Source organism: Gopherus flavomarginatus, chromosome 3 (genome assembly GCF_025201925.1).
Source record: "Gopherus flavomarginatus isolate rGopFla2 chromosome 3, rGopFla2.mat.asm, whole genome shotgun sequence".
In the NCBI taxonomy this organism is placed as follows: Eukaryota; Metazoa; Chordata; order Testudines; family Testudinidae; genus Gopherus; species Gopherus flavomarginatus.
The window spans coordinates 197,976,159-197,991,058 of NC_066619.1; the positions used below are offsets into that span (position 1 = coordinate 197,976,159).

General features: G+C 43.0%; 1 protein-coding gene across 2 annotated transcripts; it reads left to right on the forward strand.

Annotated features, from left to right (window-relative positions):
* The first annotated feature begins 1,082 nt into the window (after nucleotides 1-1,082).
* On the forward strand, nucleotides 1,083-14,627 carry LSM6 (LSM6 homolog, U6 small nuclear RNA and mRNA degradation associated). 2 transcript variants are annotated; one of them, XM_050946731.1, is made up of 4 exons: nucleotides 1,083-1,221; nucleotides 6,154-6,265; nucleotides 11,937-12,050; nucleotides 14,320-14,627. In XM_050946731.1, exons 2-4 carry the CDS (start codon nucleotides 6,172-6,174, stop codon nucleotides 14,352-14,354), a joined length of 243 nt encoding a protein of 80 aa, XP_050802688.1. In that variant the 5' UTR covers nucleotides 1,083-1,221; nucleotides 6,154-6,171; the 3' UTR covers nucleotides 14,355-14,627. The 2 variants fall into 2 exon arrangements, with proteins under 2 accessions (XP_050802688.1, XP_050802690.1); XM_050946733.1 differs by lacking the exon at nucleotides 1,083-1,221 and adding an exon at nucleotides 4,467-4,540.
* Nucleotides 14,628-14,900: the final 273 nt, after the last annotated feature.

Below are 14,900 nucleotides of genomic sequence, written 5' to 3' on the forward strand. Positions count from 1 at the left end.
GGACAGGGTGAGGGCTCCATTTGGAGGTGTTGGGGCTGGGGATGAGAGGTTTGGAGTGTAGGAGGGGGCTCTGGGTTTGGGCTCAGCGCTGGGGCTTACCTCTGGTAGCTCCCAGTCAGTGATGCAGTGGGGCAATAAGGCACGCTTCCTGCCTGTCCTGACTCTGTGCTGCACCCCAGAAAGGGTAGCAGCTCTGGCTCCTAGGTGGAGGCACGTCAGGCAGCTCTGCGTGCTGTTCTCGCCCACAGGCACCACCCCCGCAGCTCCCACTGGCCGCAGTTCCTGGCCAATGGGAGTGTGGAGGCAGCGCTCACGGCGGTGGCAGAGTGTAGAGCCCCTTGGTCCCCCCGCATAGGAGCCGGACCTGCTAGCGGCTTCCAGGGCGAGGGACTAGCCTGCCCTAGTGCCGCAGCACTGCCAATGGGACTTTTAACAGCCCGGTCGGCGGTGCTGACCGGAGCGGCCAGGGCCCTTTTGAGCGAGTCAAAAACCAGACACTTGGTCACCCTAGCCGAGCCCCTCTAGGGGGCACCCAGAGCAGGGACTAGAGAGGGCACAGGGAAGCCGTCTGAGGCCCGTCTCTTCCTCGCTGGCAGCCAGTTTCCTGCTTGGTACTAGGTGTCCAGGTCCTGCTCTGGCCCACACCACGCCCACAGAGGGGAGGCGATGGGAGAGGTCAGAGGGGCAGGAGCTGTGAGCAGAGTGGGGGCAAGGCGGTGCGGCTTGGAGCAGGTGTGGGAGGCGCAGGGGGAGCAGGAAAGGGGCCAGAAATGACACGTGGGGTGGTCACATGCCCCCCTCGTACAAGCATGTCATAGAGTCTAGACATTAACTAGGCTCTTACAAGACCTGACGTTGTTTGAGCAGATCTGACCTGCTCTGGTCTCCAGCTAGGACAGGTCCCTACTTAGCTAGCCCGAGGCTGGCAGTGGCGGCAGGGCACGTGGGGAGCTGCAGGGACAGATAACTGCTGCAGGGACTTGACAGTGGCGGCTGAAGAGTAAAGCACCCTTCAACCCCGAGCACTGGCGAACAAACGCCCCGCCCCCCCAACCGCGCGCTCGTTCTGTTGGGTGTTTTGGCTCTGGCGCCTGACCGTAGTGGAGCCGGAAGTACGGGAGGGGGCGTTGATTGGTTGCGAGCGCTGTCCGTCCTTCGCTTTGCTTGGGAACTGGCCGACTGAGTGGCCGCCGGCGGACGGGGCGCGGAGGAGCGAGTGAGGTGAGTGCGCGGGAGCTCGGGACAGCAGGGGTGCGCCTGGAGCGCTGTTCGCGCGGGCTCCACGTGATCAGGGCCGCCGCGCGCAGCTGGGGCGCGGCTCCGCTGCCCGTTGCTCCCTGCGTGCGCCGGGGCCCCCGCGCGGTCCGGGGGGAGGGAGGATCCCGCTGCCTGCCGCAGTGAAAGGCGCGTGCGGCTCCACGCCGGGCCCTGCCCAAAGGCGGCCCGAGCAGCCGCTGGGGCTCGGAGAAAAATCCCCGTTTGGGGGTCGCGGCGGCTGCGAGTCCCTGGGTCTAAATAGGAACCGGGAGCGAAGTGGCGCTGATTGGGCAGCGGTTCCACAGCTGAATTCAACGCCCCGGGCCTCCTACTGCCGCTTGCAGCCCTGTGGGTTCAAGGGAGCTGCCCCGAGCGAGGGGTGTAGGGTCAGGCTGGGCGCACTAACAGCGAGAGGAGCCCCAGGAACTTACGGGGAGGGTTGGACGCTGGCTACAGCCCGTCACAGCGTTTGGCTTTGCACAGGCCCTTTGCGTCCCTTCATTGTGAAGTACAGAAAGGATCTAGTTTGAGCATTGGCCTGCTAAACCCAGGGCTATGAGTTCAATCCGTGAGGGCGCCATTTAGGGATCTGGGGCAAAAATCTGTCTGGGGATTGGTCCTGCTCTGAGCAGGGGGTTGGACTAGATGATCTCCTGAGGTCCCTTCCAACCCTGATATTGTATGAATGTGCCAATCTAAGGCCATGTCTACATCTAAAGTTTTGCAGCGCTGGTTGTTACAGCTGTATTAGTACAGCTGTATAGGGCCAGCGCTGCAGAGTGGCCACACTTACAGCAACCAGCGCTGCAAGTGGTGTTAGATGTGGCCACACTGCAGCGCTGTTGGGCGGCTTCAAGGGGGGTTCCGGGAACGCGAGAGCAAACCGGGAAAGGAGACCCGCTTCGCCGCGGTTTGCTCTCGCGTTCCCGGAGCCACCCAGCAAACCGCAGGGAAGGAGACCTGCTTGCTCTGGGCTCCGGGAACGAGAGAGCAAACCGGGAAAGGAGACCCGCTTCGCCGCGGTTTGCTCTCTCGTTCCCGGAGCCACCCAGCAAACCGCAGGGAAGGAGACCTGCTTGCTCTGGGCTCTGGGAACGCGAGAGCAAACCGGGAAAGGAGACCCGCTTCGCCGCGGTTTGCTCTCTCGTTCCCGGAGCCACCCAGCAAACCGCAGGGAAGGAGATCTGCTTGCTCTGGGCTCCGGGAACGAGAGAGCAAACCGGGAAAGGAGACCAGCTTGATTACCAGAGGCTTCCTCCTTCCACGGAGGTCAAGAAAAGCGCTGGTAAGTGTCTACATTGGATTACCAGCGCTGGATCACCAGCGCTGGATCCTCTACACCCGAGACAAAACGGGAGTACGGCCAGCGCTGCAAACAGGGAGTTGCAGCGCTGGTGGTGCCCTGCAGATGTGTACACCTTCAAAGTTGCAGCGCTGTAACTCCCTCACCAGCGCTGCAACTTTCTGATGTAGACAAGCCCTAAGTGCGGTGGAGCAGCCCACAAAGCAGGCTGGATAGTAGAATCTGCACAAGTCCGTCACCAGGGGCTGTTCTTCTCACCTGGGGTTCTAGCATCCGTTTCTGAGCTGTTGCAGTGTCAGCCTTGGGCTGTTTTTACACATAGTCATTGTTTTTCATAGGTTGTTCCAGTTGCTGTGGGTTTTCTATGTGCTCACCTGTTACTAAATGAGTGACAATGTGTAAAGTCCCATTAAAATCTGCAGTACCATTTCTGATCTGGAGTATCCTAAATATGAGAGAGAAAAAAGTAACACAATACATGTGCTCATTCATGTGATGCAAAATTGTTGCCTAGGCACTATTCTCAAGAACTTTTTAAGTCTCTCAATCAGTGAGGTCTCTACTGTTTCCCTTGGGATGCTTTTATGCAGTCTTATAATGTAAGTCAGCTTTGTTTGATCTTTATCTTATTTACTTATATATCACAGTGTGCTTGATGCTCTCCAATATACACATTTAAAGATTGTCCCTAAGCCACACAGAACTGAGTGTAGTTTTAAGGCAACCTAACTTTCAAGTGCAGACAAGCCTGAGACAGTTAAAATACACTGAATACACTCTTAATATTTTTCTCTGTATCTTTTGCTATAGTTGACACACTATGATGGTGTGTAATCACAACAGAAAGGGAAGTGGTTCATGAAACACTATGCAGTCCACACTATACAAAAGTTTGACACCCCTCCCCCAAATATAATACATAAGTGTTATCTTAAAGACCTAGGAATTAAAATTAAGGTGTTCAGCCTTCATCTTTGATCAATAAAGTCATTTTACACCATTGTCTCCAGTCAAGGTTCTGGGTTTACTAGTCCTACCCTTTTGCCTTGGAAGCTGAGAAGGAGTTGCTAGTCTTGTCTCATTTAGAATATAGAAGGTGAGCAGTAGAAAAGGGATGTTAGAATTCACAGATACAAAAACCTAGCACGGATATAAGAATAGACTGGATAATATGTATTCTGACTACTGAAAAAGCATAGTGACCCAGGACAATTCATACTTTTAATTGACTACTGCGTTTAAAACGTGAAAGTGGTAAAAGTTTTCCTGCATAAGACTCTCCAATGGTTAATATGGGTCAGTGAAAATAGCATAGCAAGATGTTGTTACATTATGATAGGAGGACCTGTAATCTACATTTAGAAATCATGCTGAAGCAGAATGAACAGCTGTCTTTTCTGATTACTTCTCTAAAAGTGATCAGATTGCTTATGGTGTTTATACAAGACAGCCAATTTGTATTTTTAGCTTGTACGTTTTCGGGGACTTTCTCTTGCAGCGTAGTTTGTACAGTGCATAGCATAATGGGGCCCCAAATTCAGTTGGGATCTGTAGATGCTAGTATAATACAAATAATAACAACAATAATGTGGGAGTGTTCCTGAGTAGAATTTCCAGTGTAAACTTACGTAATATTTTTAATGAGTTCTAAAACTTGATTGTTGAAGTCACATCAGACTGAAAATTGACAGTGAACTTAATGTCAGCAGGTAAAATAACATGCTGATAGACCTAAAATTGTGGCCTTTCCTCTGATAAAAGATATATACATACATTTGCAGACACACCATCCTGATTTTACTATTGTGCCCATTGCAGTAACCTTAAATCCATTAAGAAAAGCTTCTGTGCATCCAGGACTCTGACATACTAACTTTTGCATTCCCTCTTCCTTCTTGCTCCCCAGTCTGTGGAAGTCTTTATATTGGAAAAACTAGAACAGTAAACCTGAGCCTTTTTGGAGGGAGCTAGGTGGTTCATGTAAGCTGTGTGTGATGCTAGGCAGTTTTAGAAACTACTTTTGCTTTTATTTATTTTATTTATTTATTTAAAAGTAAAAGTCAGTAAAGAGTATAGTTATGTTCAGATACTTCTTTGGTCTTTTGTATTAAAACGTCTTTAAAATGTTTCTTCCATTTTTAGTTTTGTTAAAATATTTTTAGTAGTTTTATTTGCTGCAGTTAGCTTTGTTTCTAAAAGTGAAACTTTGTAGATGAGTTGATAATACAGATCAGTTCTTAATACCGTATATATTCAATCATAAGCTGGTTCATTTAGAAGCTGACCCCACCTGCCCCGAAGATGGATAAGTAAACATGGAAATTTATGACCCATTCAGATGCCGACCCTATAATTCAGGGGTCGGCAAACTTTGTCTCCCGGGCCATCAGGATAAGCCTCTGGCGGGCCAAGACGGTTTGTTTACCTCAAGTGTCGGCAGGCACGGAGGTAAACAAGTAAACAAAGTGGCCCGGCCCGCCAGCAGCTTACCCTGACAGGCCGGGACAGCAACTAGTGGGGAAATTTTGGGGGGTGGGAAGAGAAGCTAGGGGTTAGGAGAGTAACTCCTGTGACCACCCTCCACATGACCCCACCCCTAGCCTGGGACCCCCACACTCTCCCCATCCCATCCCTTCCCACCTTAGCTGGGGTAGACCAGGTGAGGATGTCTCTGGCCTGGCCGGAGTTGCCCCCCCCGCAGGCTGGGCTGGGCGGCGCAGAGGCAGCCTGCCAGCCCTGGAGCTGCAGCTGGGGGAAGAGCAGCATGGCCAGAAGCGGAGAGACTCTGGCCCTGCCTCTACCCTTCTGACTCTGCTGGCTGTGCTGTCTTTCCTTGCTCCCTCTGTTGGGGGGAGGGGCTGTGTCCCACCTCTCCCTCTCTATACCTGTTCATAAGCCAACCCCCTTCTCTGATGCTTCCCTTTTTTACTAAAAAAAATTTGGCTTACGAACGAGTATATACCGTATGTTTTTAACTGAATCTAAAGCATGCACGGTAAATACTCATGTACTGATTATTTCCATATGTTGTGTGCATGATGTAACTTCATTGAGTTTGAGTGACTTCAGCCAAATTATTTTTGATTTTCATTAGTGTAACTAAGATCAGAATCATTCCCAGAATTTTACTTTTAACACAATCTCGTTGCTCTTTCCATTTTAACATAGCAGTCTGCATATAACTGGATTTCTGTATTTTTTTTTGGATATGAAACACATTAACTATTCTTGATTCCATAATTCGAGTAAAGCTGCTTTAACAAAAGGTGTTATGGAAAATCAAAGCCTTTTCTGGCTACACTGGAAGTTTGCAAGAAGCACAGCATGGTGAACAGATGTTCAACAGAAAAACATACGAAGATTCCTATTAAGAATTTCAGAAACTGCAAAAAAGTTAAATAGAATGTTTCATGCTATGGCTGTGGAACTGCAGTTTTAAGTCTGTCCTCTTTTTCTGCAGATTTCATTTTTATCCACTTTGATATTTTTTCCCTACTGAACACTTTGAGAGCCACAAGACTGCCTGTCTTAGTTGAATATATGTTTTAAGATCAGTATTTGAGTTATTTATCTAAACATTTTTTCTTTCCCAGACCACCAGGACCATCACAATGAGTCTACGGAAGCAAACCCCTAGTGACTTCTTAAAACAAATTATAGGAAGGCCTGTTGTTGTAAAGTTAAATTCTGGAGTTGATTATCGAGGTAAGTTCTCCCCACTCTCTCCCATAGTGAATAATATCTACATTCTCACTGTTTGGGGGAGGAAGGGACAAATACAATGCTTAACTTTAAAACAATGACTGTCCCATAACTAATAAAAGCAAGAGAACTTTGCAGGAATGTTAATTTCTTGGTACCTGTATTTTCTTTCTGTGGCTGTGTTAGTATGGTGGCTTGCATATAACAGGAATTATTGGTATAGTAATAGTAGCTTGAGTTAGATTCTCAGGTTCGTGTTGTGACTGGTGTAACTCCTGTATCCTGTGGCCCCAGAGTGACATTTATTTTAGTGATTTACATAAGCCCCAGAGAGAATTTTGGTTGGGAATCTTGAACTGGGGATCCCAGTTAGTAGTGCAGTGATCTGAAGTGTTAGAATAGCCAATTTAAGATTTGGAAAAGGGTGGCAATATTAAATAAAAACAAATAATTCTGAATAAATTGCTGATGGGAAAAAACCACTTGGTTTTTTGATTAAAACAATTTGTCTAGGTCAGTAGTCTTGAAAGAAGCAGTGTAGGCGCCCAGCATAGGAATTTTGAATCCTCTTGATTTATGCATATATTTAACTGCGGGATTGAGGCTTCAGAGTGGGATTTTTAAAAGAACCTAAGTAATGTAGGAGCAAAAGTTCCAGTGGCTTTAAATGGGATTCTTGCTCTAATATCACTTAAATGCTTTTGAAAACCCAAGTTAGTCATGGGCCTATCCTCTCATAGGATTATCAAGAAGAAGCTTCTCTTACAGGTCTAGTGTCCCAGCATGACTTTCCTCAGAACAGGTCTGTTGGCTCTGTGTTCTTTTTTTTTTTTTTTAGCAGTGTCATCAGAGGTTTATACCTCGCTGTTTGCTTTCAGTGAGGAAGAGGAGGCTGGCTGGGACATAGAAAACACTGTCTAACTTGAAACTATACATTTCAATTCCCCCCCCCCGCCCCCGGGAAAAAAAAAAGGTATTTTACTGAGTGCTTCAAATATATAAATATTATAGGCCCAATACTGATCTCACCAGTTTTTACATGGCTATAACTCAGCTGACTTCACTTTACACTGTTTGAGAGAATAGTGCATGTGTTGTGGTGAGGAAAATTTACTTGGCGATTTATTATAGTACATGAAACTATAATGTAAGCTGCATTTGTGAAATTCCTTAAAACATTTTAAAAAACTTTTTGTTCAAAAAGGATTCCAGACTCTCATAACAAATTTGTCAACAAATGTATCTATTTCTGTTTCTAGGCCATGTTGCTAATTGTACTTTTTTGACAAATATCACCTAATGCAGGTATGACTGTATAATTGCAAAATGTCTCAATTCTGTGCCAAGTGAATGCCACATTTAAGGGAAGAGGCCATGAAAAAGCACAAACCATATTTGGTAAATTACTGTGTGTGACTTGCTTGCCTCTGTGTGTATATACACATTTAAAATGTAAATAGGAGGTTGGATAACAACATTTTATGCCAGGCCTGTTAGTAGAGTGGAAAAATACAAGGGGGAAGAAGAGAGAATGAAATAAACATGAACCCACGCTGGGAACAAAAAAGGCTGTGAAAACACTGCCATTTAAGGCATACTGAGTGATATTTTAAAAGGTATGTAGTCAACTTTAGTCTCACTTGTCTGAAATTATTTTTTACCTACTATTGTTAAAAGTAATTCCCGAGATTAGTATAACAGAGATCAAAGAGGGGAGGGGACTCTTTCATTTTGTTGATTTTGTGCAATTAACAGCACTGAGTGTGTAGTCAGTCAGTTTCTCCTATTTGTATGGAAAGAGAAGAAAGAAAAACACTTGTAGGAAAATGTGATCCTAAGACTTTAAAAGTTGGCAAGAGAGTTCAAATTCCCAGTTATTTAATGGAAGATTTTACAGTAACACTGCTGAGATGTGAGGATGTGTGCTAGACAAGAGTCCAACTGGATTGTTTTTTCTACATTGCTGTTCTTTAATCCAGACAGTTATACAGTTAAATTATAATAATTATTTAGAACCCAAAAAGTACCAGATGTTTTCCGATCCCAGAGGAAAGCGTAGTCCCAACTCTAAAGAATACAGTCTAAGATGACAAAAATGATGAGTAGTAGGGGAAGGAATACAACATACAAAAAGGCCAGTGTGACAGGGCACACATCTTACTAGTTGCAAATTTAGTGTGTTTTAACAAAAAAAATAAAAAATATAATTGTTCTTCAAACTATCCTAGAGCTTCAGTTCTAGTGTCCCTAGCACCTGTTCTTCCCAACATTGAACCCCTTCCCTCTACATAAATGAACAATTTGTTCATTAAGTAAACAGAATAAGTAAGTAGATGGCTAAGATCCTAATTCTGCTTTGAGTTCCATGCTGGTGGAGCTCTTTTGAAGAAACAGGGATTCATGGGTGTCACAAAAGAAGCAGGTCTTGAGGAGGGATTTAAGGGACTTAGTGGACCAGCTTAGGAAGTGAATTCTGTATACAGAGTGCAGTGCAGAAGAAGACTAAGAGAAAAATGGGAAAAGAAGAGATACATATTTTTAAAAGCAACATTGCTTTTGTATTCATTTGTTAAAAGTCAAGAAAATAAAATACTAAAGGGAAGGGAATTTTTCTTTGTGATCAGTAACTAAACAGTATAACTATCTTGGAAAATTGAAGCCTGTGGCATGTTTAAAAATGTGTTCATTTTAAAATGTTGCAAGCTTAGTTATACTGAAATAAAAATGTATAGTATTTTTAAAAAGTAAATGTCAGGTACTAACTACAATTTTAGCTGAGTTGTGTTCAAGAAAAATGTTGAAGTTTATTGTAATGTGTAATTTGTAGGATGAAGATAACAGCTGCCAGTCAAAGAAGTTTTTTCTTTAAAGATATTGTAGATCAAAATTGTTGTAAAATGTGGCATATTATGGGGTACTATGCTATCCTATATTAAGGTGATCACTTCATGGATATTGAAGTTATTTAGAACTATTTAAACTAAAGGATTAAGAGAGCTGTCTGAAGTGATCTCTGGACCGTTAATTTTGATTTTCAATAAGTTTTGGATCACTGGAGAAGTTGTTCCAGGAGACTGGAAGAAAGCTAATGTTTCGCCATTTTTAAATAGGTGATTGGGATGACCTGGGTAATTATAGGCCTGTCAGCCTGACATCAGTCTCAGCCAAGATAATGGAGTGGCTGATACAGGGCTCGATTTAATAAAAAAAAACAAATTAACGGAAGGAGTGTAATTAATGCAAATTAACATGGGTTTATGGAAAATTGATCCCATCAGACTTAAGTTAAGTTTAAGTTATAGATTACAAGTTTGGTTGATAAAGGTAATAGTGTTGACATAATGTACTTAGACTTCTGTTAGGCATCAGACTTGGTAACACGTGACATTTTGTTTTAAAAAAAATTAGAATGATATAAAATTAATGTGGCACACATTAAATGGATTAAAAAGTAGCTCAATGATAGGTCTCAGAATGCAACTGTAGATGAGGTATCATCATGTGGGTGTTTTTTCAGTTGGATCCTGCAGGGATCAGTTCTTGGCCCTATGCTATTTACCATCTTGATCAGTGACTTGGAAGGAAAACATAAAATTATCACTGAAAAAATTGCAGATGACACAAAAGTGTGGGAACAGTAAATCATGAAGAGGACAGGTTACTGAGTCAGAGCGATCTAGATCGCTTGGTAAACTAAGTACAAGCAGACAGTGTGTTTTAATACAGATAAATATAAGTGTATACATCTGGTAACAAAGAATGTAGGCCATACTTACAGAGGGAGGACTGAGTCATATGAAGCATTGACTCTGAAAAGATTTGGGGTTATAGTGGATAATCAGCTGAACATGAACTCCCACTGTGGACAGAAGAGCTAGTGTGATCCTGGGACACGTAAGCACAGGAATCTTGAGTAAGATAGATTATTTTACATCTGTATTTAGCACTGGTGTGTAGTTCTGATGCCCACAATTCAAGAAGGATGGTGATAAATGGGAGGGGACAAAGAGCCAGGAGAATGATTAAAGGATTAGAAAACATGCTGTATAATGATAAACTCAAAGAGCTCAATCTGTTTATCATGGCAAAGAGAAGAGTTAAGGGATGACTTGATTACAGTCTATAAGAACCTGCATGGGGAGCCAGTGATGGGCTTTTCAATCTAGCAGAGAAAGGTATAACATGATCCAATGGCTAGAAGTTGAAATTGGACAAATTCAGACTGGAAATAAGGTGTAAATTTTCAATGAGGAGAGCAATTAACCTTTGAAACAATTTACTAAGGGTCATGGTGGAGTCTCCGTCACTGACAGTTTTTAAATGAAGATTGGATGTTCTAAAAGATCTGCTTCAGGAATTATTTTGGGAAAGTTCTATAGCCTGTGCAATACAAGAGGTCAGATTAGATGGTCACAAATGGTCCCTTCTGGCCTTAGAATCTGTGAATGTTGACACAAGAACAAATGGCTATAAACTGGCTGTGAACAAATACAGGCTGGAAATTAGAGGAATGTTTGTAACTATCACAGGAGTGAGGTTCTGAATCAACCTTCCATATGAGTTGCGGGGACAAATGACTTGATGAGTTTTAAGAAAGAGCTGGACAAATTTATGAGTGTGATTGTATGATGGGGTTGCTTGTGATGGTTGGGGGTAGGACCGAAGAGCCCTGAGGCTCATTTCCAGTTTGTTTTATGTTCCTAAAAATTCATGCTTCAGGATTTCAGCCAGCCACCTGCAGGAGTCAGGAAGGGATTCATATCCCCACAAAGCCCATATCTTGTTTGTTTGTTGTTTTTCAATCTCCTTTCTCTGAAGCATTAGAGATGGGCATGGCTGGAAATGGGACATTGGACAAGGGGGACCAGGGCTCTGAGATGGCACCGAGCATGCTCGCTCTCTGGTCCTTGGCTGGGTGATTTTTGCTTACCTGCTCAGGATCTAACTGATCACTATTTGAGGGGTCGTGAAGGGCTTAGGTGCACCTCAGTCCCTTTTGTTCTTTGCCTATGGCACGTAATAGTCTAGTCTCCTGTGGTATATAATACTTTCATCTAATTTCAGTTTAGTGCAAGTGCTGGGGAATGTTGGTGGCCTGTGATATACAGGAGGTCAGACTAGATGATCTGGTCATTCCTTCTGGCCTTAAATACCATGACTCTATGGTGTCCCTGACATTTCATTTAGATAAAAAACTCAACCTGTTTTATATAGACTTTCCATTCATTTTTCTAGCTAAATTCAGTGTGCCCAGTTCCTTTCTAATACACGAAGCTCTTCTGTAGACTATTAAGGGCCACTCATCTCTTGCTAATACATAAATGAATTGCACTATTTTCAACTTTCCAAGCAGAAGCCATTGATTTTAGTGACAAAGTTCTGTTTTATCACAAGCAGTTTTTTCCATTTACAGAGCGATTGATGAAGATTTAATCACTACCTGATGGATGATGAGGCTATGGTGACAATTTTTCATTGTACCATTGTTGACCTGCTTTCTAATTGGCTTAGAGTAGACTGTATGCTTCAGTTAATCAGAGCAGTTTATCTAGAAAGAGAGGTTTGAGTTGTATTTGAAGAATAAAAGACTGTCAAATTTATGTTTACCCTGATTTTTGAAATCTAATCTGTTGTTTTTGTTTTTCATTTTTAAAAACTTGTTAAATGTCTTCAGGTGTCCTGGCTTGCCTCGATGGGTATATGAACATAGCTCTGGAGCAGACAGAAGAATATGTAAATGGTCAATTAAAGAACAAATATGGGGATGCATTTATCCGAGGAAATAATGGTAACTCTCCCTCCTTGCAATACTCTTGATTAGGAGATTGGTTTTGGCATGGAATTTTGAATTTGAGGCATGTATGAAAACAAAATTAAATGACTGCCTGTCTCCAGCCACATCCATTTCAAACTTTTACTCTTGCTAGAGGCCTTACATAATCTTCCTTTTACCTACCATCTGTGTTCTCATTTCCTCCTGCTGCGCTATTCTGGTCATATGCTCTTCCTTATTGATCCCTGTGACTCTTTCCCCTCTCCCTGTCTTTTACCAAGTACCCTCTCTTTTCTATCCCTCCTTCTAACCCACCCATCACAGGACACTTTCTTTCCTTAGTCAGCCAACCAGTAACATTCACCAGAACTGTCTTGTCTGTCTAGCTGTCCCTTGCTTCACGTCTTGCTTTGTAAAGCAGTGTGTACATTTATAGGGTTCTGTGGATACTGATAGCGCTGTAATACACTCACAGTTTGATTGTCCAAAACTGAATGTTGACTAACTTAACTGTCTGATGCAGTTTATTAATATTTAAGACTGTGCTTACAGGTGAAGATTTTACTCTCATTAAGAAGACTGCAATAATTAAACTGACTCATGACACATTATAATAAGACTTTCCAAGGCTCAGCTACCATGGAAATAGGCGGAGTATAAGCAACTAGACCGGGGTAGGCAACCTATGGCATGCGTTCCAAAGGTGGCACGCGAGCTGATTTTCAGTGGTACTCACACTGCCCAGGTCCTGGCCACCAGTCTCAGAGGGCTCTACATTTTAATTTAATTTTAAATGAAGCTTCTAAAACATTTTAAAAACTTTATTTACTTTACATAAAACAATAGTTTAATTATATATTATAGACTTATAGAAAGAGACCTTCTAAAAACGTTAACATGTATTACTGGCATGCAAAACCTTAAATTAGAGTGAATAAATGAAGTCTGGGCACACCACTTCTGAAAGGTTGCCGTCCCCAAACTAGACAGATAAGTTTTAGTGTGGTTCAAAGACAGTTAAGGTCCTATCCGCACTATAAAATGGCCTATCTTTAACTGTATTGAGGGATAATGCTAGTGTAACCCAACCCCTTGAGATGGAGGTATTTGTAATATAGGCAAAGCTTTCAGCCTGGTAGCAGGAAATGCCAGGAAGAGAGGTTGGAAGGTGACTGTGGGCAAAGATTGAAGAATGAGCAGAGGGGCAGAGGTCACACGTGCAGAGGAATCAGTGTAGAGAAGAGAAGTGAAGGCACAGGAATGGATGAAGTCACCCAGGAGCAGAATATAAAGAGGAAAAAAAGGAGAGGGCCAGGAGCTGAACTCTGTGGACATCCGCAGGCAAGGACAGAAAGAGGAAAACGAGCACAGAGCCCATGCGAAAGAGAGAAATTAGACAGACTTTGTCTCAATAGGAGGATGAGAATAGAGAAGTCACCTTCAGGTTGGCCAGACATCTCTTACAGAATTTGGATAGGTGAGATTGAAGTTAGGGAAGCAAATATGGTCAAGGGGTTTTTGCCCCCATCTCACCTCCCCCCCCCTTTTTTTAAAGACTTGGAAATAAGAGCATGTTTTAAAGGCTGAGGGAAGAAGCTGGATGATGGCAAGGTTGCGAGATGTCTTACCACACTCCTCATTATGGGGTGGCCTGTAATAGACTCTAGAAAACAGGTTGAGCTGAGAAGTGATACCCCTCAGTTTGAGAAAATAGTTAATTCTGAAATATTTCACACTCTGGGCACCCAAGATGCAAGTGTCATGGCTTCCTCCTCCTTTCCCTCTGCCCCAAAGGAAACCCTTTCCTAAACACTTAAAAGGTTTCCTGCCTCACAAGACACTGTGGTACTGGTCCAATAAGTGAAATGTACAGACTCTTTCATAGGTTACCGTGACCTTTGCCATAAGTGAGGATCCTGAACCTTTTGTTGTCAGATCAAGACTGTTATTTCTAACACCCTTAATCTATGCATCCTGTTGGACTCTCCTCGGCATCACAGAAGGCAGTTCCAGTGAAATTGGTTTTAGGAACAGTCACACTATAGAATCCATCTGTACATCCTCTATCTGTTATGATGCACAATTTGATGAAGTAATATATTAAACTAAGTGTTCTACAAGGAAAACTGGAAAAAAAACTACATATATGTAGTTTGACTCAGTTAATATTGCTTTTGGAACTTCAACTTTTACATTTCCTGATTTCTTGATTGAATTGATAGGGTAAACATGGCACCTTATGTACTGGAATTCTTTAACATGTTTCACTTTTTCCTTTTCACAGTTCTGTATATAAGCACACAGAAGAGGAGGATGTGAAGATGCCTAAAGAGAGAGGTTTTGTACAGCTGCATTTTTTCCTAAATGATGAGAACTGTTTGATTTGTAGTTAGTAATTCTTGGTTGAACAATATAGCTGTTTAAATATTTCTGTTGTTTGCTGTAAAGCTGGCGTTATTGTAGTGACTATGGAGAGAAGAGTTTTTTTTAATTCCAGACTTCCAGAACACAATTGTAAACTTTTCTGAATACTTCAGTTGTGAAAAAGTGCTTTGTTACACTGTGCAGAATTAAATAAAAAATGGAAAAGTATGTGATGTATGTATTGCTACAAGATAAATTTGAAGCAATATTTGGTTTGGTTACTTCTGGTACTTCCAGGAATGCAGAGTGGAAAACAAGGGTTTTGAGAATAACCCCACATTGGAACTTTATAGTGTTGGCCAGGTGATAATTGTCACTCCCCTCCCTCAGCTATACAGGTACCTTGTTGAAAATAATGTGGCCCACTTTGGGGGAAAAATGGGGCCTAGTTTAAATGCAGGACTATACTAAGAGTCAACAGGGTAAGAAGTTCAGCTGCTA

Excerpts from the sequence above, each read along its gene's own strand:
- LSM6 (XM_050946731.1), top strand. The coding sequence starts at position 6,172 with ATGAGTCTACGGAAGCAAACCCCTAGTGACTTCTTAAAACAAATTATA. Across the intron at positions 6,266-11,936 it reads TTCTGGAGTTGATTATCGAG|GTGTCCTGGCTTGCCTCGAT; the intron begins GTAAGTTCTCCC and ends AAATGTCTTCAG. Across the intron at positions 12,051-14,319 it reads ATTTATCCGAGGAAATAATG|TTCTGTATATAAGCACACAG; the intron begins GTAACTCTCCCT and ends TCCTTTTCACAG.